Genomic DNA, 22,922 nt, shown 5'->3' on the forward strand with positions numbered 1-22,922 from the left:
CATTGTTGTTTTTGCACTTTTTGGCTTCTTGTTAAGTGACTTTTTTTGGGTGGATTCGGTCTTGCACGTGGAGGGTTTGGGTGTGGGCTTTGGTTGGTGTGGCCGCGGCGCTCCTGTCGGGCGGTGCATTCTGCGGCGGAGGTGCTTGGCACCAGGAGGCGGGGTTATGAGACGAGCCTCACACAGTATGTCTTCGCAGCAGAGTTTTATGAATGCTCAGCACTAAAAATACGTTACACACATACAGTTGTTGACAAAATACACTGTACATTATATACCTCAGCTAACTAAACTATGGAAATGTATAATATAATTCATATAGCAATACGGTCTCACTGCACAGCAGGCCAGCAGTTAGCCGAGTCATTGCGCACAATCCATGTTGAGGCACAACTGAGTGACGTGCCTCAACTGGCTGCTGATCACCGCACCGTCTCTTCTCAGTATTTGAACGGCAAATGTGAAAATAAAAATAAAAATAATCTAAAACTGGTGAAGTTAAATGGAAAATAACTTTAGTATAATCACTGGATACACATAACAATTTAATTTTTTTTTTTCCTTTTTTTTTTCTTTCCATGATGGCAGGTGAGGCCCCGCCTCCCCTGCCTCTAGTGACTGCACGCCACTGTCAGTGACCCTTCCGCGTCAATCACTTGTCGATTCGGTTATGGTTTAGGTTTATTTCAAACATGCTAAACAGATGGGCAAAAATGTTACTCTAGTTTGATCAAATGTGTATGGATTTATTTTAGGAGAAAAATGCTAATTAAAAGGTTGAAATCTGTATTTGCACGTGTACTACTTTTTTTTTTCCAATACTCGCACGACCAAATTTTAGTCGCGAATGTGACTAAAATGCTCGCACTGTACAGCCCTGATGTATATATATTTATATATCTCATATACCTGTCTTCCTTTGTGTGTTGTGAAGTTGTCCAATTAATAGCTGAACAGTGTGCCGAGGACATTGATTACAGTGCACTGCATTAGATTTATAGTGCATTAGATTGGCGCGCAAGCTCGCCTATGGGTACAACAAAAGTAGTGGTTGAGTAAGCAGTCTTGCTCCTTCTCGGCTGTCTTTAATAGTAACAGTAATTCAGTACAGTAATTTTGGAGGCAATAAAGTAGCTCACCAGCTCATGATGTCAATACAGCAGCAAAAGGAAGTTTCCTCTTTCTGATCAATGCGTCGTTAATTGTAGGTTCTTAACGTTACCGTTAATAATAACAATATCACTAATACTTGGTGAATATTCAGGTCACGCAATGTAAATGGGAGTACCGTATTGTTGGCGTTTTTTGGATGGTTATTTATTGGGTTTTATGGTCGGAATAGACACAATGACATCATAACTCCCATTGGCTTCATTGTAAGCTGACTTGTATTCACGTTAGAATGCATTAAAAAAATACATATGTGTTCTTGTCTCTCATTAGAATTGTGAATTATAGGCAAAAAAATAATAAAAAGTGCAGTTCTCCTTTAAGGGGTTAGTGAGATAATTTAATCAAAACAAGTAAAAATAATTTCGACAAATTTGACCAAGTGCAAAAGTTATGAGTTATACAATGAAAAGAATAATGACAAAATGTATGTGCACCAGAAAAAGTCAAACCTGTTCTTCCGGAGTCAGTTTCCAGAACATCATCAGGTGGAGGGGGCAGAGGTAAATCTATCTCCTTGTCATCAGTCCCTTCCGCAGCAGATGTCCCATCTTCCCCCAATGCTGCTTCACCTACTGTGAATGCGACAACTTCTGCTGATGGATCAGTGTCAGGTATGCTGGATGGTATCTGGGAGGCCAGGTTGGCTTGGTCACCCTCGGCTTTATGACACACAAGGTCACCTTGACACTGCTCCTTTATGTTGGGGGTAGGGAGTGACCGATCCGCCTCGGGGGCATCGTCATCACTGTCCTCAAAGTCAAATGCTTCGCCGTCATCTTCGTCTTCGGCAAAAACTGCACAAAGAAATAAACATGATGCAACTTAATGAAAGTCCGGGTTAGGGGGAAGACAGTATGTACTGTGGTATGCCCCCCTGATTCGGTTTTAGACAATAGTTTTTAGACATTTGGTGGCGGTTTTTGTATACTGTCTCAGTTGTCACATGGCCAAAATTTGCGTGTACCAAAACTAGTTTGCCCGTGTAATATTTTTACAGAATCAAGGAGCCAAATCAAGAATCTCAAGCGTTAGCGACTCAGTCTCTGTGCTTTTTTAATTACATATGACTGCAAAATAACATAAGCTCAGTTTCTTTTACATAATTTCTGACATGTTAAAATGTAGGGCTGCAGCTATCAATTATTTTAGTACTTGAGTAATTTATCAACTCATTTATTTGATTAATTGAATAAAACACACTTTCTATATTCTCAATATGTCTTTTGAGGAAAAATTGTTTAAATAAACCAGGATTTCAAATGCACAAATAATTGAAGTTGCACTTTTACCACACGAGCATCATTATATACAGTATTAATGAAGTGAAATTAATTATATTTTTTCTCTAGTGACTCAAAGCGCTTTACATTGAGAAAACCCATTATTTACATTTAAAGGTAGGTGAGGTGTCTGGTCCAAGGACTCAACGACAGTGACTAGGATGGCGGATTCTGGGTTTGAGCTGGGAACTCCCATGTTTCTAGCTGGCGTAGCCTAAAACCAGATAGTAAATAATAAATAAAGAAAGAACCAAACTAAATAAAACTACTACATGCCAAATAGTGGGTGTTTTAACAGTGTGCGTATTCATTTTAGTTATTTAAAAAAAATAACTATCAAAAAATGTATGTGAAATACTTTTTGAGCACATTCAACAATACCACGATTATAATGATAACCATGATAATTTTAGTCACAATAACCTTGATGTTAAATTTTCATATTGTTACATCCCTGGTTACAATCTATTGAATTACCTGGAAGAATGAGAACATCTAAAAGACATAAAAAAGTTATGTTTTCACAATTAAAAGTCAAGCCCTCGAACAATGCAAGTACATACTATCTTGCATTTTCTTTGAATGCATTTCTAAAACAAAACACATTGTCGCTAAATTGTCAGCCAAAGCAGGTTTCTAAAATACAAAAATAGTTAAATTAGATAAAAACAACTTCTGAGGCTGCTTTAGTGGGGGGCAGCTCTATTTCTGTATGTTTAAACGCTACACATATAATTAAGGGTGGGGTCGACTAGAGCAGTGTGCTCTCACAAAAAAACGTTTGAGAGCAGCATATCAGGTCTTCACACTACGGCAGATTCATGACAAAGTTAATGTTTAAAAGCATTGTAGGGTGTGCTCACTCTGCCACAGACAGGAAGCCAACAAGAAATGTCTTTCCAGTTTCCACATTGAAATCAGGCCAGTCAGAAAGCTAACTGTTACTCCTCCAGGAAATAATTTATGCTTTATTCCCTGTTTAGCCAAAATATATGAAGTACACATACGTTACATTATCTTTTAAAATAATATACGTTACATTATCTTTTAAAATCCTGTCATATTCATTTTAGTCATAATTTTTCAGCCAATCATACCTACAATTCCTTGAAAGTTATTTCTCCATCCCTCACAGCTTGATTGTGTTAGCTTGCAATTTTAAGTTTAACGCTCATATCCTGAAAGTGTTCACAAAGATAACACAACATTCCAAGTTTCCTCGAGGCATTAATTTCCTTCACAACGTGGCTTGTGCCTGACTGACTGTGTCTCTTGAAACCTTTCTATCACCCTTTGACCGACACTGTCCTTGTGTGTTCAGACATTTATTAATGCAGCCCTTTAATTCTTAAAAACTCTGAGTTTAAATCACTGACTTCAAACAAATTCATTATATGATGCAGAGCGACTTCAAGTTTATTCATATTTGAGTATTTTTTCATTGGACAATCAATGTTTTAAATAGCATCCAACTTTCTTAATTGCCAATCAAGTGAAAAGGTGAGTTGCTTGTTAACAACATGTAAACACCAATCTAAAACATTGGTGTCCCACTGCTTTTCATGTGAAGTCAATTCTGGTGTGCGTTGTTCCTGTCGTGAGCCTTGTTTTTCTGTTAAGCATATGGTATTAAAGGGGTCATATTATGATTTTTTTCTACCTATAAAACACTTTCTTGTGGTCTACATTTCATTTAATTTATTCATTTATTTCAGGCAATGACACAGAAAATGTACAAGGTAGACAAAATATGATAATATTAATTAATATGATGCAAAAGGGAATGTACAACATGTAAATATGATGATCCAGTTTTGTCTGAAAGAGTGGGAAGAAGAGAACTTATTTAATCCCACCCCAAGTTCTCCATTCAGTGATTATTACATTGAGCTTCACTGTTACTTTGTTCAAGGATTATAATACAAATGTTATACCATGGTGGCAGTACCACAGGTAACAATAATTATTACACTGACTGTAACAATAATTTGAAGCAACAATGTAATAAGAATGAACAATACAAACAATGATAAGGGACACAATACTAACAATGCTAATAGACAATATATCAGATATCACTGTGATACAGAGTATAACAGCAATTCAAATTAAAGACCCTAATCTCTATATTTTAACCAGACCCAATGTTTGTCTAACAGTTTAAATCGATTAATAGTTTGGCATTGCTTGTGTTGTAAATCCAGTTTGTTCCAGAGTTTTACTCCGCATACAGACACACAAAAACGTCTGCGAGTGGTTTAAGGTTTCGGCAATGAGAAATACCCAAAACCTCTCAAGTTATGAACCCGCACTGGTGTTTTATAAAAACATTGTAGGTTAGGCGGCAATAATTTATTTAATGCTTTATATAAGATTATTGATACATTATATATAGACGGCATGGCGTGGTAGGTAAAACGGCCGTGCCAGACACTTGAGGGTTCCAGGTTCGATCCCCGTCTCTGACCATCCAAGTCACTCCCGTGGTGTCCTTGGGCAAGACACTTCACCATTGCTCCAAGTGCTGCTCACACTGGTGAATGAATGATAGGTGGTGGTTAGAGGGGCCCTAGGCGCAAATTGGCATCCACGCTTCAGTCAGTCTACCCCAGGGCAGCTGTGGCTACAAATGTAGCTTACCACCACCTACGTGTGAATGTGGAGAGAATTAATAATGGGTTCTCCCTTGTCTGTGAGCGTTTTGTGTATCTAGTCGATAGAAAAGCGCTATATAAATCTAATCCATTATTATTATTATTATTATTATATTTAACAAGATCATCAAATTTTTGCAACTTTGATTGCATAAACAGATTATTAGTATGTTCTAAAAAAAACAACCTTGTGAATGATCTTTTCTGTAATATGATCAGAGGATTAATTGTGTTCTGGTAAGATTTAATGGAGGTATTTTGGTCGAAATTTTGCATAGATTTTGTTTTACAGACCATTTTGAAGCCGCTTTTTTGCGCTGCTTTTTGCGTGCTATGCCCCCTTTGACTGCGTCACCACCCTGTCAGCCATGCTGTAGTTTTTAGATATAAGTTATAACGTTGTGTAACATTCTTTTAGAAATGGCAACAGCCGAGAATTTTAGCATGCATGTGCATGCATTAGCCAGTCTACCCCGCTACAAGAGGATAGAGAAAAATAAGGAACTTATAACAACGTTGGACTACAACTGAATAAAAATGGTAGAATTGTGCAAAGCTCTTCCAGTAAACCTCTGCCATGTATGGCAATATCTGCTGACATAACTAAGGCAAAAAGACGTCACTAAAGTCTCAAATTCCAAACGGCTCACTTGGAGCAAGTGTGGAGGCAAGATTGTTTTAGAAATATCTCTGCCATGCCTCCATGGTTTGATTTCACATTTACGGGACTTATGGGGATCCCAAATACACCAGACAGGCACTAACCGATAAGAAAAGTTGGTTTTGCATAATAGGACCCATATAAGACTGCAAAAGAAAGTTAAACACTGTTCAAATAGGTTAAACTGAAATGTTTTTCTTAAAATTTGTTTCCATATCCCGGAAAATGGTTATGAGCAAATTCTTACAACTTTGCCCGTCTTTCTATATGTCATAAGCCTGATCAGGAAATGTGGACATTTTGTGACAGGTTAAACAACTTTAAAGGGGAACTGCACTTTTTGGGGAATTTTGCGTATCATTCACAATCCTTATGAACAATATTTTTGTGGGGTTTTTTGGATTCTAATTTGTAATAATCGGCGCGTTTTTGGTGGCTAACAATGCTGCTAATGGGATGAATGCATTCTGCCTATATCACTCTTAAAAATGCATCCAAAAAATGCCAACAATTCTTAATTTACGTTCCGTAACCTGTATAACCAAGCTGTAGCGACATTGTTATTGTAAAAGCAAAGACCGAGGAACTGTTTATCTAGCATAGTAACACATTTCCTTGCGACGGCATGCTACGGCATTAGCTGTAAGCTAGTTTCTGCACCAGCAACTGACTGGCTTTTGAGTTTGTAATGCACAACAATGCGATAGGACACAAATCGGTACTGACTGAAAAACATGAACAAGTATTAGCCCACATTTCATGTTTTGTTTGCACACAGCCAGCTTGACAGTGTTTGTAGTTGTACTAACAAGCATAACGCGCTGCATGTATCAAGATCAATATTATAGCGACTCTCGATGGACAGTTGTACGTTTTAGAGGCCTTTGAAGGCAACATAGGGGACTCCTATTGTCCGCATCTTGCAAACATTTGTTTTAACTTTAGAATACAAAAAAAAATGTTTAATTAAAAAAACTAACAAAAAACGTGTGTTTTTGTCTCTCATAATGATTGTGAATGATAGACAAAATTCTTAAAAATGTGCAGTTCCCTTTGAAGAAAAAACTCATCACTAATTTTTGGCAGCATTTCAATGCAACCTCTGAAAGCCTTCGGTTTTCTCTCCTTTCTGGCCTATTTTGCCTTTAACCCCTTTCTGTTATTGACTATTGTTACCCATTTATCTTCCTTCCTCTAGGCAGCTCTTTGTGCAACTTTTCCACCATGTATTTCTTTAACAACCTAACTATTTTTGGCACATTTGGGTAATTATTTTATGTTCATCATCAGTTGGCTGACAAGGTGGGTTTTACAGGCAATTGCTACAAAAGGGTTCAGCATTGAAGAGTGCTATACCTCTTTTTAGGAGAATAAATCTGAATTTAGAGCGAGGCCCTTCAGCAAAGCCAGGAGCTTTGAAGTCCCTAACAGCCATGCACACAGCTCTAAATCACCACAGTGCATCTGGTAGTGACAGGTAGTGATTCCACCCTGTAGTCAAACTGTGTTAAAACATGGGCTGCGACTACTGCCACAGGTCAAAACAGTGACTTGTGTCTATCGGCACCAGTGAGCCAAGGTGGTTGAAAAGGATCAAACCTGGAAGCAAAGATTCTATCTGTCTTTTTCCATCTGTTTGTTTTTAATGGTACAGGTGGGGACACAGATAAGGCACACCAAGTGAGACGGGTGAATACGTAAGTGTCAACCTTTCTTGGTGGAGGTGAAGATACACTAAATGGTGCTGGACTAAAACAGAAGATCATTTTGAATTGAATTTTTCTGTGTCGAAGCTGGTAGGAGTCTGAAAAATGAAGTTATGCAACTTTATGGAACTTTACTGTCATTGCATATTAAAAGTACAGTACAACAAAATTAGTTTTTAGTACAACCCATCCAAGAACAGACATACGGTAGACAGAACAGGAAGACAGAAACGTCACCACTCAGTGCCCTGTAGAGAGATAGGAAGTTAAGGTAAACATGGGAGGAAGGGTAAGGAGAAAAAAGCAACTCTCGAACTAAGCTGCAACTGGGGTCTCAGTTGGGGAAAAAAACCCTCAAGCAACATAAGCACATAGTACGACATACAAAACTCCAGACTTGCAACGGGGTTAGGGCGGCCGCAGCTGTTTTGAAGCTGCAGCCCCCAGGGTCGCTGCTCTATTGTCCATCATACTGCGGGGGGTAAAGCGGCAAGGTGGGGGATGGGGGCAGGGTGAATTTGTGCCTATATCTATAGTAGTATTACATCGGCTGTACGAATAGTTCAGATCGCGAAAAGGATAAATGTTTCTTCAGAGTTCCTCAAGAGGTAATCAAAAAGTAAGGTAGAGAGCAAGATTTTACGAAACAACGACAAGAAAAGCATGCAGCTCACACTCCAGTCCAAGGGAGCAGAGTCGAATATTGCATGAGCTTGCAGTGATCACTTTGTTAAGTGTGTGTTTAAAATACTTTTAATGGTTATTATTTTATCTTGATATTATTTGTATTTCTTAAACACATGATTGCTACGAGTGTTTTGAAAAGCACCAACTCGGCGTGTCTAAATAGAAGAATTCAAATGTGAGCAAGACCTAAAAGAGATTAGCTTTTACCAAAGGCAACAATCATAAATTAAACTTTTAGCACATTCACAATGTTGACATCTATAGTTATATTTTGATAAAGACTCGTAAACGGCGCGTGCAACAGCAACAAACATGGCAGTATACGCAAATTTGAATCATGAAATGCGACCTTAACCGAGCAAAAATATTAATCCGGGAGAGTCTTGATACCAATTTCCTTGACCCAGTCACACACAAAGTAGTTGTAGACCTCCATGCTTGTCCAAGTTTCCATCTGTTTTGGCGTTTTGAATGGCGTCTGGAGCACAATCATTTGATATGTCTGGGAACACGTCGTTGATATGTCTGGCAACACGACAAACGTATAATCCTTGATATCACTCGACAAATCTTTTTTTTATAAAGTATAGGGATTTATTCCATTGCATAGTTTCATACTTTGCTTGTATCTGCTTTTTGCAGGAAGATTTAAGCCTCTTTTGTACTCAGTTTGTGCGCTGCTTGCTGTACAACATCCATCTTAGCTTGGTTGACCACCATTGGTGTCCACTACAGGGAAGAAGTCACGTGTTGGAAAACAAGCAATACAGATTGGTGTCCTATCGCATTGTGTTGTGCATTACAAACTCAAAAGCGATTAAGCTTCTTATGCAAAAGCTAGCTTATCTCTTGCTGTGACTAGGTTACGGCTAATGCCTTAGCATGCTGTCCTAAGACGATGTCTTACTACGCTAGGAAAATAGTTCCTTAGTGTTAGTTCTTACCATAACAATGTCGCTACAGCTTGGTTATTATAAAGGTTACGGACTGTAATTTAAATATTGTTAGCGGTTTTTGGATGCATTTTAGCAGTAGAATGGATGGCTCCCATTAGCTGCATTGCCAGTCACCAAGAACAAGCCAATTTTTACAATTAGAATGCAAAAAAAACCCCTTTTTTCTTCTTGTCTTGTATTAGGATTGTGAACGATAGGCAAAATTCTCCCAAAAAGTGCAGTTCCCCTTTAAGACAAAACACGATGAGATAAAGAAGCAAAACAAGGAGAGATATGGGAGAGGTAAGAAAAGTCTCCGCCTTCGTTGAAAGCCAGAGCCAGCCCTTCATAGTAAAAGCCCACATGTAAATAATACAGTGCCGTGCCTGTGAACATTCTCATTCATCAAATTCATTTTATTACCAGGGCATTCACTTGATGGCCACCGGACTGCTCAAACTGCATGGCGGGTTAGCTCAGTTGGTTAGAGAGTGGTGCTAATAATGCCAAGTTCTCGGGTTCGATCACTGCACGGGCCATGGCTTTTATGACTTGATTAGTTCAAATACAATACAAGTATGTGAGTGAAGTAAACTCATTTGTTATTTATGGGCCCATGCTGCATTCCAGACTGCTGGGAAGTAAGACATATCCCACTGGAGCTTCCTATGTCCAACTTCAAAGCTTTCCAATTGAAACTTAAGAAAAAAATGCCCAATGCCTGACATCCATTTTGCTCATCTGTGTGAACTGAGTGAGTTTGCAAGTAGAAACTTTTTCTTTGAGCAACATTCCAATTCACTTTCCCAGGTTCAATGAAAACCCCACTGCATTGAAAAGCATCGCTCCTACAAAACAATCGGGAGGCCAGCTGGAGATTTCTCTGGCCTGTGTCTATTTCTGAATGTGTGCGTGCAACTGCACCAAAATTCAGTCCAACACTGGGATGCGTTGTCTGGTGCACACGCAGCACATTTTACTCTCCAAACTCCTTCAAGTGTCTGCCCACAGCCTCCACAGTGGAGGAGTGGTGGAATCTTTGTTTACTCAAAAAGCTTCATGAGTCCTGAGAGAACAATCCCAACAACAGATGACAACATCTACCAAAAGTCCTTAAGGAGATTGATATAATTAGCTGAATTTGACAATCATTTGAAACTGCAATGCTCCTCTAAAGCAGGGGTCTTAAACTTGCAGCCCCTATTTTGTGGCCCTTTACTTCATTTCATAGTTTAGTGTTATTATGGCACGCGCACCCTGGGCGGATAATAGTTAAATATATTATGAAAAACTTGAAACCCTCTAGAAAAATACTAACTATATATAACTATAATAATGGTGCAAACAAAGAAACGACAGCACAACAAACACACATTAGGCAACACAAAGACCAACTGTCTGTTAGCAAGCTGAAGTGTCTTTGACCATCTCTGTGGGAACCTTAACAGTGTCAAAATATAAAACGTGAACATTCTTCAATTTTGAATTTAAAATGACTCAAGGCCTACCATTAGCAAATTCAGTCACATGGTTAAAACACAATTCTTAAGTAAATACTTTGTGCTGACCAGCCTCACCCCGACTCTACATCCAGTGGCCTCTGGTTAAATTATGTTTGAGACCCCTGCTCTGAAAGAAAGATGACCATTTAAGACAAGCCCTTGGCGATGACACTGATCTCAAATTCAACTTGTGTAAATAATTACATTGTACAGGATATTAATGCAATAATGTTTCCTGGAAACCAGTGTTGCCAGATGTGAAATGACAAATTATTGTACCAGAAGCCTAAAATTGTAATACCGGTATTTAGAAAAAAAATACCAGTGTACATGTATGCAGTACATACCCAATTTGACTTTACTCTGGATCACCAGGCTGCAACAGTAAAACAATAAAACACACAGACCATGGAAATAATTTCTAGCTTATGTTGCAGTTTATTTAATTAGACTATAAAGCACTGTTAGGAAAAAGCTGTTAGTGGCAGAATAGCACCCTTTATGGTTAGAACTAATGATGTTTAAACTTTTTAGAAGAAGAGCAACTGTATCTAGAAAAAGGATGGCCCGTACAGGGATCGAAACCCCGACCTTTGCGTTATTAGCACCACACTCTATCCAACTGAGCTAATCGGCCATATTACAATGCCTAAGCCTTGAAGAATTTTGGAAGAAGTACTGTTGACCTTACTTTCAGGAGGCGGTGGAGGAAAGTCTTCTATATCCATGTTTAAACCTCTTCTCCTGTACAAGCTCTTCAGACCGCATGCAGGGGATCAACTATGCACACACACATTCCTAAAGCAAAGGGAAAAAGAGAAATGTCATGAGGAGGCAAAACAGATTGCATGATTCCCACAATACTTCCAATTCCATCCATCCATCCATTTTCTACCGCTTGTCCCTTTCAGGGTCACGGGGGGTGCAGGAGCCTATCTCAGCTGCTTTCGTGCGGAAGGCGGGGTACACCCTGGACAAGTCGCCACCTCATTGCAGGGCCAACACAGATAGACAGACAACATTAACACTCACATTCACACACTAGGGCCAATTTAGTGTTGCCAATCAACCTATTCCCAGGTGCATGTTTTTGGAGGTGGGAGGAAGCCGGAGTACCTGGAGAGAACTCACACAGTCACGGGGAGAACATGCAAACTCCACACAGAAAGACCCCGAGCCCGGGAATCGAACCCAGGACCTTCGTATTGTGAGGCACATGCACTAACCCCTGTTCCCACAGTGCTGCCTACTTCCAATTCAACATAAGAATTTTCCATTTAATAGTATCAAACCATTGCTACAATTGCTATTGAATACATTATAAAAGTTACCAATATATCATCTCACTCTTCCACTTATCCAACTATTATTTGCTGTAGGCCTGATTGAAAACTAAGGCAGCACTAATTCACACAAATCAGTGGACAAATATCAACAAAAGAAGCGTTTGTATTGTTTTTAGCACTGTTGACACAAGCTTGAGTTATGGCGTACACAACAGTGCCATGCAAATGGTAGAACAATGTATGTCTTGACAACCATTATAATGAATAGTATGTGTGCTCTTGTGTAGAAAGTGGTGTGAAAAACGGTGAATCATGTGCGTTTACACAGCTGGGCCAGAAACTAAGAAATTGTGCTTTGTCTAAAAATAAACTAATTGTAGATTAGACCACAGAATACAGAAGCAAATTGCCACATACAGGCATACTGTGAAATAAAATATATTAGTCTACTTTAGTAAATGATTCTAAAATAAACAAAACCTAGCTACCTACCTTTTCAACAACTTATTTTGTTTGATAAAAAGTATCATGAACATTTTGGGTTTGGGGGTCAATGTTATAAGTAGATGTCCCAGGGGAAGTGTGTGTTTGCATGTTCAGACAAGAGAGCTAAATGGAATGAGAGACACTGTGCATTCCTCACCCTCACAATCTAAGTTCATTCACAACTAGGAGGTGACACTTTCAGTCAAGGGCTAAAAAAAAAGTTTCCTGTTATCCACAAGAAATTACCCTGCACTGACATCATGCTGTAGCATAAAGCACTCATTGTTGAGGTATGTATGTACTCCACGTTTTATTCACAAAAAACTATAGAACAATACAAACAAAGTCTCCAACTGTCCACTCCTATGGAAAAGAAAGCCACAAGGCGGGGACACAGCCACCAAGATACTGTAAGTTATTGTGAGTCTGAAAGCTTGTTTTGTCTGCAAATAATGTAAAATCTTCTGCATCTCTGTCCCCCGCCCTACAGTATTAGCAGGGCACAAGGCCAGAAGGGAGAATGTGAACATTAGTTTTTGCAGAGTGCTGTGCAGTGCACTGGCAGGTAGAGACTGGCGAGATGGTTGTAGATTGCAATTGCAGTTTTTCCCATACATACATTAATTTACATTTTAAATTTAGGGTCACCAAAAGTAAAATAAAATGAAGATATTGCGATATAGGAAGGGAACACTCTATGTCAGACCTTAACAACCCGCAACTCGCGAGCCTCATGCGGCTCTTTGGCTGGTTTCATGCGGCTCTTAACTCTGTCATGAGAGTAGCGTATGTGTGTTTGTGGCCCTTTAAGATATGACAGCATGTCAGGTGAGTGACGTCAGTGAGTGGGTGGGCGAGAGAGGTAAGGGAGCGGTAACAGTGAGTGCGTGCAGGTGCTAGTAGCTTGGTGAATGGCTGCATGCAAGACACCAATAAAGTCACAAAGTTGCAACAAACCGCCGGCCTCGTCATTCACCCTCGAGTCCGGAGCTGTAAAGACCCACTGCCGGGTAAAGTGAAGGGTGTTACCCCCGAAGTACATCGGCCCTGAAGAAACGTCTCCCCTCCGCTCCTCGACTACGGTCTGGGAGCCGGAAGCAGGAAAGGTGTAACAACTCTATTAGTGCCTTAGTGTTTACCATGAAGTCTTTATTTTGACAGCCCCTCCCGGTAAACTTGTCTGAGTGAAAACTGAGGTAGTATTTGTCATTGATAAAACTTTCGGCAAATCAAAATTTATGACCAATAAAAACGCAATAAACGGGGACGGAAATTTGACCCGGCAAATATAAACAAAAGAAAACACTGACGGAAAGCGATAATCGAGACAATAAAAAAAACAAGCAAACCGGGCGGTAGGTAAAAAAAACATGCGGGCTTCAGGAATTGCGCGTCCTTTCTGATTTCAATGCGTAAAAAGACACACAAAGTGCGGTAACGCCAACACTGCTTGACAGCATAACAAAGTAAGTCACATTCTGTAACATTCACAGTTTTAGAAAAAGTGCAGAGGTAGAAATATTCCAAATAACCTCTTGTATACAATGTAAACATAAATAATGCCTCAGTACAAGTGAATTATATTTCAACAAAACACAGACGAGCTCTCGCCCTGCACAGCTGCTTTGTGCTTTGTAGTGCTCTGCCCCTCCCTTACGTGCGCTCGCCTCCACAATTGTTTTTGTTTCTAACCCGTTCTTAACCCTGGACGTACATTGAAAATACACGCAACCCTAACATCAGTCTAACATAAGAAGAAGAAGCCGAAGCCGGTTTGAGTGACGTCAAACATGCATGTGCGAGAGATCACAGTAGTAAACAATTTGTGACAAGTTCGCTCTCAAAATGGCAGGAAAACAAAGCACAGCAAAATGAAAATATGAAGAAGAACACAAGAAATTATTAACAGAGTGGAAGTGTTTATATTTTTTGTTGAACGTAATGGCAAGCCATTCTGCCTTATATGTCAGGCATCATTAGCGCATTTCAAAGCTTCAAATCTTCAGCGTCACAAGGAATGCCAGAAGTCCTACTAAGCAACATGCATATAGTAACAGAAAAAAATATTAATATTTTTTTTTGTGGACTTGGTTGAACTGAGAGTTTGTGTGTGTGTGAGACAGTGCACACAATGTTAATTGTTGAAAATAACTGGCCTGTGGTCTTAGTACTGTAGGAGTCATGTTGGTATGTGACATTTACAATAAATCTGGCTGAGCAGAGGTCTGTGTGTGTGTGTGTGTGTGTGTGTGTGTGTGTGTGTGTGTGTGTGTGTGTGTGTGTGTGTGTGTGTGTGTGTGTGTGTGTGTGTGTGTGTGTGTGTGTGTGTGTGTGTGTGTGTGTGTGTGTGTGAGGAAGGGATGGGGTGATGTTCATGTGTGCCCATGTGTAGGATGTGGCTCTTTGCAGTAACACAGTAAAAAAGTGTCTCTTAGTCTCTGACTGGTTGGCCACCCCTGCTCTACGTTATAGGTGATATATGTGATGCCATCTTCTGGCAATCATGTTACATAAAACATTGAATACGTTATTTGTTTTGAAGGCTTCCGAAGTTTATCAGCACTAAGTGCAGAGTGCAGAACAGCAGACTAGCCAAAGTTAGCGGTCAATATTAATTTCCACAGCGTTTTGGGACTATATGCCTCCAAGTAGAAATGCATGTTATGCTTTAGTTAAATTTTGTTCCGTTAAAATACCATTTGTTAAACGTGTATAGAAGTTTAAAACAAGTGTGATGGCAATTCATTTAGTCTGTCAATGGGGTTGTCTATTTTATGTATATAATAGCAATTTGGATAGCGAGAGTTAGTTATCATTGAAAGTATGTTCTATCATAACAACAACAACATGACTGCAAATTGTTTGTTGCCTCTCTTGGACTGCTTTTCTATGTGTGATAGAAAAGCGTACATGTTGACGAGACCGGGTAAGTGACCGCCGTAAACACCAATCATTCTATTCGGGCCGCTAATTTTTTTTTTATTGCATAAACTGAGTTATTGTGAAAAATATAGACAAATTGTCAAACAAATGTGTTCTGTTAAACCACTAATGGTAACATAATCTAGCTGGTGGAGTTCTTGTTTCATTTTTTGCTTTGTAAAATGCTACTGTATGGAAGTTGCAAACAGTACCATTAGGCAAGCAGCATAAGAGCCAACCTTAATTCTGTATGGTTGCATTGCTTTTTTTTTTTGTTTATATGAAGCTGTCGTGACAGATTAACATAATTTCTACATAATATATGTAAATAAACCAGGGGTGTAGCGATTGCAGCCTGTGTTACAATGTACTGTAATAAGAAAATAAGCAGCAGCAATTAAAAAATAAGGAAAAAGAAAATAATGTAACAAGAAAAATATATGTTGATACAAATAACCAGGAACACAGATTAGTCCAGGGGTCGGCAACCCGCGGCTCCGGAGCCGCATGCGGCTCTTTGACCACTCTGATGCGGCTCAGCTGCATACTTGCCGACCCTCCCGGTTTTCCCAGTATACTTAACGACCCCCCCTCCCCCGATTATCCCAGGAGACTGCCTCTCCTAGAAATCTCCCAGGGCAAATATTATCCTATTTTCACTCTAATTACTTAATCAAGGGCGTGCCCTAATTGTCCTCTATAGCAGTGGTCCCCAACCTTTTTGTAGCTGCGGACCGGTCAACGCTTGAAAATTTGTCCCACGGACCGGTGGGGGGTGGGGGGTATTTAAAAAAATAAAAATATATTTTTTTTTTTTTTTTACATAAATAAATACAATCATGTGTGCTTACGGACTGTATCCCTGCAGACTGTATTGATCTATATTGATATAGAATGTATATATTGTGTTTTTTATGTTGATTTCATAAAAATAAAAAAATAATTTTTTTTTTTTTTTTTTTTTATTGTTGTGCGGCCCGGTACCATTCGGTCCGCGGACCGGTACCGGGCCGCGGCCCGGTGGTTGGGGACCACTGCTCTATGGCATTTACAAACAGCGTGCCAGCCCGGCCACATGTTATATGTTGCTTTTACTTGCACACGTAGGCGACAGCAAGGCATACTTGTTCAACAGCCACACAGCTTACACTGACGGTCGCCGTATAAAACAACTTTAACACTGTTACGTTACAAATATGCGCCACACTGTGAACCCACACCAAAAAAGAATGACAAAAACATTTCTGGAGAACATCCGCACCGTAACACAACACAACAAATACCCAGAATCCCATGCAGCCCTAACTCTTCCGGTCTACATTATAAACCCCCGCTACCACCAAACCCCCCCACACATCAACCCCCCCCCCCCCCCCTCTCCGTGCGTCGGTTGAGCGGAAGAGTTAGGGCTGCATGGGATTCTGGGTATTTGTTGTGTTGTGTTTATGTTGTGTTACAGTGCAGATGTTCTCCAGAAATGTGTTTGTCATTCTTTTTTGGTGTGGGTTCAAAGTGTGGCGCATATTTGTAACGTAACAGTGTTAAAGTTGTTTTTGTACGGCTACCGTCAGTGTAAGCTGTGTGGCTGTTGAACAAGTATGCCTTGCTGGCACTTACGTGAGCAAGCAAAAGCTGCATTCAACATGTGGCCAAGCAGGTACGCTGTTTGGGCAGGCTGTAGAGGGCGCTAAAAGCAGTGCCAGCACGTCCTGAAATTCGGGAGTGTCCCAGAAACTTGAGAGGGTTGGCAAGAAAGACGCTATCAAGCGCCGTTCAATTAAAAGTCGTGGGCCGCACTAACATTAAATTTCCTTATTAAGATGCGTGCCGGTGCGTGTGTCAGAGACCCCTGGTTAACATAGCGCAAAGCAATTTAAGCTTTGTATGCGGTGTTTTTCATTTTAAATTTTCAACATTTTTTTGTGGCTCCCATTGTTTTGTTTAATTTGTGAAACTTTCCAAAATGGCTCTTTGAGTGGTAAAGGTTGCCGACCCCTGGATTAGTCATTAAATGTGTAAGGCTGCAGCTAACGATTATTTTTCTATCGATTAATCTATAGATTATTTTTTTCGATTAATCGGTTAATCTATAGATTATTTTTTCGATTCATCTATAGATTATTTTTCCTTTTACCGATTATTTTTTATTTTATTTTATTTAAAATGAAGATGAAAAAATAAAAGTAGGCCAGTTTTTTCAAAAGGCATGGCTTTTATTTAAAAAAAAAAAAAAGTATGGCCACTCAGTCAACATTGACAAAATATTCTGTAACAATGTAAACATTTAAAACTTTTAACATTTAACAAAATTAAAAGTAGCGTATTTGCTTTTTAATGTGCAAATATAAAAGTAAACATCCAGTGCAAATCTTAATATTCTGCAATAGTATAAGCATTTCAAAAGTAAAAGTATTGCTTATTTTGCTTTAAAATGTGCAAAAATAAAGATAAACATCCAATACAAAAAAGTGCAAAACGAAATATTCTGTAACAACAGTGTAAACATTTCAACAAAAGTGAAAGTATTGCTTATTTGCTAAAATGTGCAAAAATAAAGATAAACATCCAATACAAAAAAGTACCAATCTAAATATTCTGGAGCACTGTAAACATTAAGTATTGCTTTTAAAATGTGCAAAATAAACATCCAGTCCAACACAGTACAGAATAACCAATTCTACTCATTCCAGTGAGTGACTAACAGTTGTAATGAAGAAAGGTTAGCATGTCTACTTGCTTTGCTTCTTTTCTTGTTTACAATATTCCCAGCAGCTGAAAATAGGCGCTCAGAAGGGGTCGATGTGGCTGGAACTGAGAGGTAATTAGCCTTCACCTCAAGCCAGGACTGCGAGCGAGCTGAGCTGCAGTTTAAGTTTCTAGTAGGTCAACGGGCTCATAGTGATGTTACTAGTAGTTGACTGGGAGGTGTTTATTATCATTTGGGGAGAGTCCGCTGCCTGATGCTCACCTGCTAAACACCTATCTGCTCGACACTGAAGCGCTGACTACATGCGCTATGAATACGCACTGCTGATTGGCTGATAATGCTTCGTGTGTACCAATCAGATGGTTGTGTGGGTGGGACAATGCTGCGTGTGTACCAATCAGATGGTTGTATGGGTGGGACAATGCTGCGTGCTGAGACAGAGGCAGAGGAGCAAAGCAACTTGTTAAGACTTTAGCAGCTAAAGTTAGCTTTAGCTTAGAAACTCGTTCGGTACACCCCCGTACCGAACCGAAAGCCCCGTACCGAAACGGTTCAATACAAAACACATACCGTTACACCCCTAGCAGATACAAATGACACATTCATGTTTTTGTGTAATGATGACAACGTATGCTAACGCGGACGATTGACTAGTTGATGGTTGATGGTTTTCTTTTCAAATGTTCGTTCATAGCCGTTGTGCTGCTATGATAGGCCATTTCCGCTCGACACAGTGTGCATACAACAACGTTATTAGGCTGTGTATTGAAATACTCCCACACTTTTGACGACTTTTGGCGTGCGTTTTTCCCCTCGCTCGCACAGTCTGCTTTGCGCTCCGCCATGACGGTAGTGTGACGTAATTATGCGACGCGTCGACGCACAAAAACGGCGTCGACGTATTTACATAACCGGCGTCGTTTCAGCCTTATAAATGTGTGACATTTATTTAGCTATTTTTTTTATTTTGTTTTAAATATTTGAGCAATAGCTAATTATGCAAATGATATATACTATCGTCATATTAACACTGCCCTGGTCACGACCCCAATGCTACAAATAGATTGCAGTTCTGTGGGAAACACAGAATTGCGGACTGTTTTAGCGATGCATGGTTGAAGACAACTACAACATATTGTCATCCCCTGTATACGTACATTTTTATATACACTGTATTAGGGATGGACATAATAATCAATGACTAACCATTAAGAACTTATCTTTGTGTACTACTTGGCATAAACCATCTGAGGTGCTGTTGTTAGGGTATGACTGTGACACTTGCAGTCTGGTACTCACATTTTTTTATTTTTTTTAAAGATACTCTACTTGGTATGCAGATAAGCTCAATTCGATTAGCGTTCAGACATGTAGTTTTGTCAGTAGACCAAAAAATGCTCAGTTACGCAGATGCATGAAGTTGCACCTCGATTGAACAGCAGCTGTGAAGTTTACATTGTCCAAAGAAACTCACACATGCAAAACAACACAACGTCTTCAAGATTACATACAGTTGTAGAACTTGGGTGGATTTTTAACCAGCTGACCTATAATCAGCTGAGATAAAGAGAAAGTTATATAATGTCTACAGCTGTCCAATTTAACACAATTTATTTTGACTGCACATAAGTCACCTGAAAGGTGACGTGGGTTGTTATAGAGTCAGTGATCAAGTAAGGAGACCGTGTTTTCTAATGACTTCATCAAATGGTAATGAGCAGCAGGGCACCTTTGTTGAAAAGAAACATGTATGTTTAACTGTTGTATTTACGCTTCTGGGTTTACAATAATGTCATATTTCTTGATGACTTTCACTCAAATTTCAGTTTTGCTTTGCTTCGTCGTATCGGTTATTTTGCTGTGTTCATGCAATCAATGTCCACACTTGCCTCACTTAGGAGTCAGGACTAGAGTCCGCTTGCAGGCGAGCCGAGAACTATGTCACAGTCTATTTTCTGGGTGAAAAGGTGGCACATAGCACAGAGCACACACTCTCTTCCTGAATGGCAGGCTCACTTTAGTGTAAAGATGGTCAAGCCCTAACAAAAACTCCACATGGTGACTCATCTGTCTATTCAATGTCTGGAACCAAGGGAAGGAAGGGTGGGTATAAAGGAAGCTATGAAATGTTTAGTTGTGATGAATGAAGCACGGACAGGAGATGTTACATAGTCAAGAAGAGCAAACTCAGCTTTTGAACCCCATATTCATATTGTTTTATCTAATTTTTCAGGAGAAACAAATACAGCTTTCCAAAATCAAATGATCCTATGTATGTCAAACAATATCATCAGCCACTTTTAAAAAAGTGAATGTTAGTGAGTGAGAGACAAGTGATGATAGACTTAGCATAGACTTAACATGTCATTACATGTTAGGATACATGAACTGCTTTTGGCAGGAAATATTTGGCTTTTTGGATTAATGCAGACAAATTGTTCATCTATATATTTCTGATTACTGCTGTTTAAAACCGATAGGGACAAGGAGAACACCAACTGACAACAGAATTCATGAAAATGACTTTGATAATTGCACATTTGGCTGTCAACATTCTACGACGACAGGCTGGTGTAAATGTGGATAGCATGTCTGCATCACAACCAAGCATGTGCAAAATTACAACTTCAACATATAATGTTTCCCAAATTAAAATTTACCTCCATGAATTTGAATTAAGGATGCAAAAAGGAAGGAGTAAAAGGAAGTAAATCGCAATTTAAATTTAAATTTAAATTGATGGGTAGATTAATTAAAATTCAATGAAATTACAACTGATAATTCTGGTGAATCCTAGAATCATGCTTTACAGTATATTGACTGATTTGCTTATTTCATAGAAATATTACGACTATGGTCATGTACACATTTTAATTACAGCAATTTATTTTAATTGACAATTAAGAATAAATTGACCTCCTATAAAACAGTTTATTTTATCATATTACAACTTTCAAATTAGGCAAAATGGTGAAAAAAATACAAAAAAAAATCTTATAACAACAACAACTAAATTTCATCAAAAATGTTCAGTGTGTCAACAATACTGTGATAATAATGATAACCTTTTTAGTTTTGGTCACAATAACCTTAATATGAAATTTTCATATCGTTACATCCCTAGTTTCAACCTAAACTTCTGAGGAACTTTGTGTATGATGATTAGATGTGACAATAATACCTTATAGATTAACAATTGCTATACTTTATTCTTGCATTTAGCACAGTTTTGTGTAATTTGTTAATATTCAAATGAAAGGAAAGATACAAATGATTTAAAATTAGATGATTTAGTATTTAGACTAAAACCTTTGTTAAAGGGGAACAGCACTTTTTTGGAATGGTGCCTATAATACAGAATCCTTATGAGAGACAAAAACACATGTCTTTTTTTTATGGAATTCTAATTCGTAAATAAACATACATAAAAGTCTGCTTACAATGGAGCCAATGAGAGCCATGACGTCATTGTCTATTGCGTCTATTACAACCATAAAACCCAATAAATAACCATCCAAAAAGCGCCAGCAATACTCCCTTTACATTTTGTGACCTGAATTTTAACCAAGTATTAGCAATATTGTTATTATAAGCGCTAACGTTAAGGACCTACATTTGCCGATGCATTGATCAAAGAGAGATAATTTCCCAATGCTGCTGTATTGACATCATGAGCTGGTGAGCTGCTTCTTGCCTCGGAGATGGTGAAAGTTTATTCTCGATCATAAATTATGTAGTTCACAATAAAAGTGAATGAAGTGGACATAAACTGAGAGGTTGGTACACTTGACAGCCAACATAGATCCGGAATTGTCAAAAAAGACCCAAAAAGACGCTTTGTTTCACCTTCCTTTTTTCTTTGTGAAGATTTTGAGTCACTCTTCATCTGAATGGGAAAATACCATATGAACATTCTAACAGTCAACAACCCAGTGACAGCAGACATTGTATTGTGATGTTTAATTATGTTTGTTGACGCACATATCTGCAGTGAGTATTTTTTTTAAATTAATGCACCTTAAAAGTAGTAAAATACATAAATATTACATGTTATTATGAATGAGTCTGTTTGTACATTACATATATACTTAGAGCATGTATATAAAACGTTGACGGAAGTGTTTGCATGTTTTTAAGAGCTTTAAAGGCGAACAGAGAGACACCCATAGGCTCCATCGTAAGTGGACTTTTGCTCGTATTTATTTATTAGTTAGAGTGCATAAAGAAATGTAAACATTGTGCTTGTCTTACATAACGATTGTGAACGAAAAATTCTGAAAAAAGTGCCTGTCACCTGGCTTTAAGGACTTTCTCTGAATAGCAATGAATTTAATTTCACTTTCTGTAATTCAAATTCCAATTCAATATTATGTGGGGTGGAGCAAGTTCAACTAAAATCCAAATTCTGAATTATGTTTAAGATTGCTCACAACTAGGTGATTATGCCTTCAAATTACAGTTCAGACATTTGTGTAGAGTTTGCATGTTCTGCCCATTCTTGCGGTGCTCCAGTTTTCTCCCATGGTCCAAAACAGCTGTTAGTCTATAAGTGCCCTATACAGTAACTGACTGGTGACCAGACCAAGTTAAAATGTGTCTTTCTTAAAGTCAACTTGGATGGACACCAGCTCAACAATGACTGAACAGGTTCAACGGCAGAAAATGAGGTGCATTATACAACAAATGGAACTCCTGTTAGATTACGAATCTTAAATATTCCAATCCTTTAGGATTAGGGTTTGCACTTTTTAGAGTCAATAAAAACATGGATGAATACGTTTGTTGGTGTTGGTAAACCTCATCGCCATCAGACACTTTGGAGATGAACTAGAACAGAACATCAGTGAATTCTGACCTCACAAATGGTTGACTTAATGAATGAAAACCGCGCAGCACATTTCACAAAGCCTTTTCCAATCTAAC

The 22,922-nt window shown here is 38.8% G+C and overlaps 1 protein-coding gene across 4 annotated transcripts in view; it reads right to left on the reverse strand.

Moving 5' to 3' along the window:
• The window catches only part of LOC133646519 (rho guanine nucleotide exchange factor 10-like), a 121,316-nt gene that overhangs the window by 89,804 nt on the left and 8,590 nt on the right, over positions 1 to 22,922 (reverse strand). For all 4 annotated transcript variants that reach the window (XM_062041964.1, XM_062041962.1, XM_062041965.1 and 1 more), the window contains exons 2-3: positions 11,290 to 11,396; positions 1,623 to 1,967 (exon numbers count right to left, since the gene is read on the reverse strand). In XM_062041964.1, the coding sequence (XP_061897948.1) occupies positions 1,623 to 1,967; positions 11,290 to 11,326 (382 nt within the window). In that variant the 5' untranslated portion in view covers positions 11,327 to 11,396. The remainder of the gene's footprint in view (positions 1 to 1,622; positions 1,968 to 11,289; positions 11,397 to 22,922) is intronic.

Source organism: Entelurus aequoreus, linkage group LG03, assembly GCF_033978785.1.
Source record: "Entelurus aequoreus isolate RoL-2023_Sb linkage group LG03, RoL_Eaeq_v1.1, whole genome shotgun sequence".
In the NCBI taxonomy this organism is placed as follows: Eukaryota; Metazoa; Chordata; class Actinopteri; order Syngnathiformes; family Syngnathidae; genus Entelurus; species Entelurus aequoreus.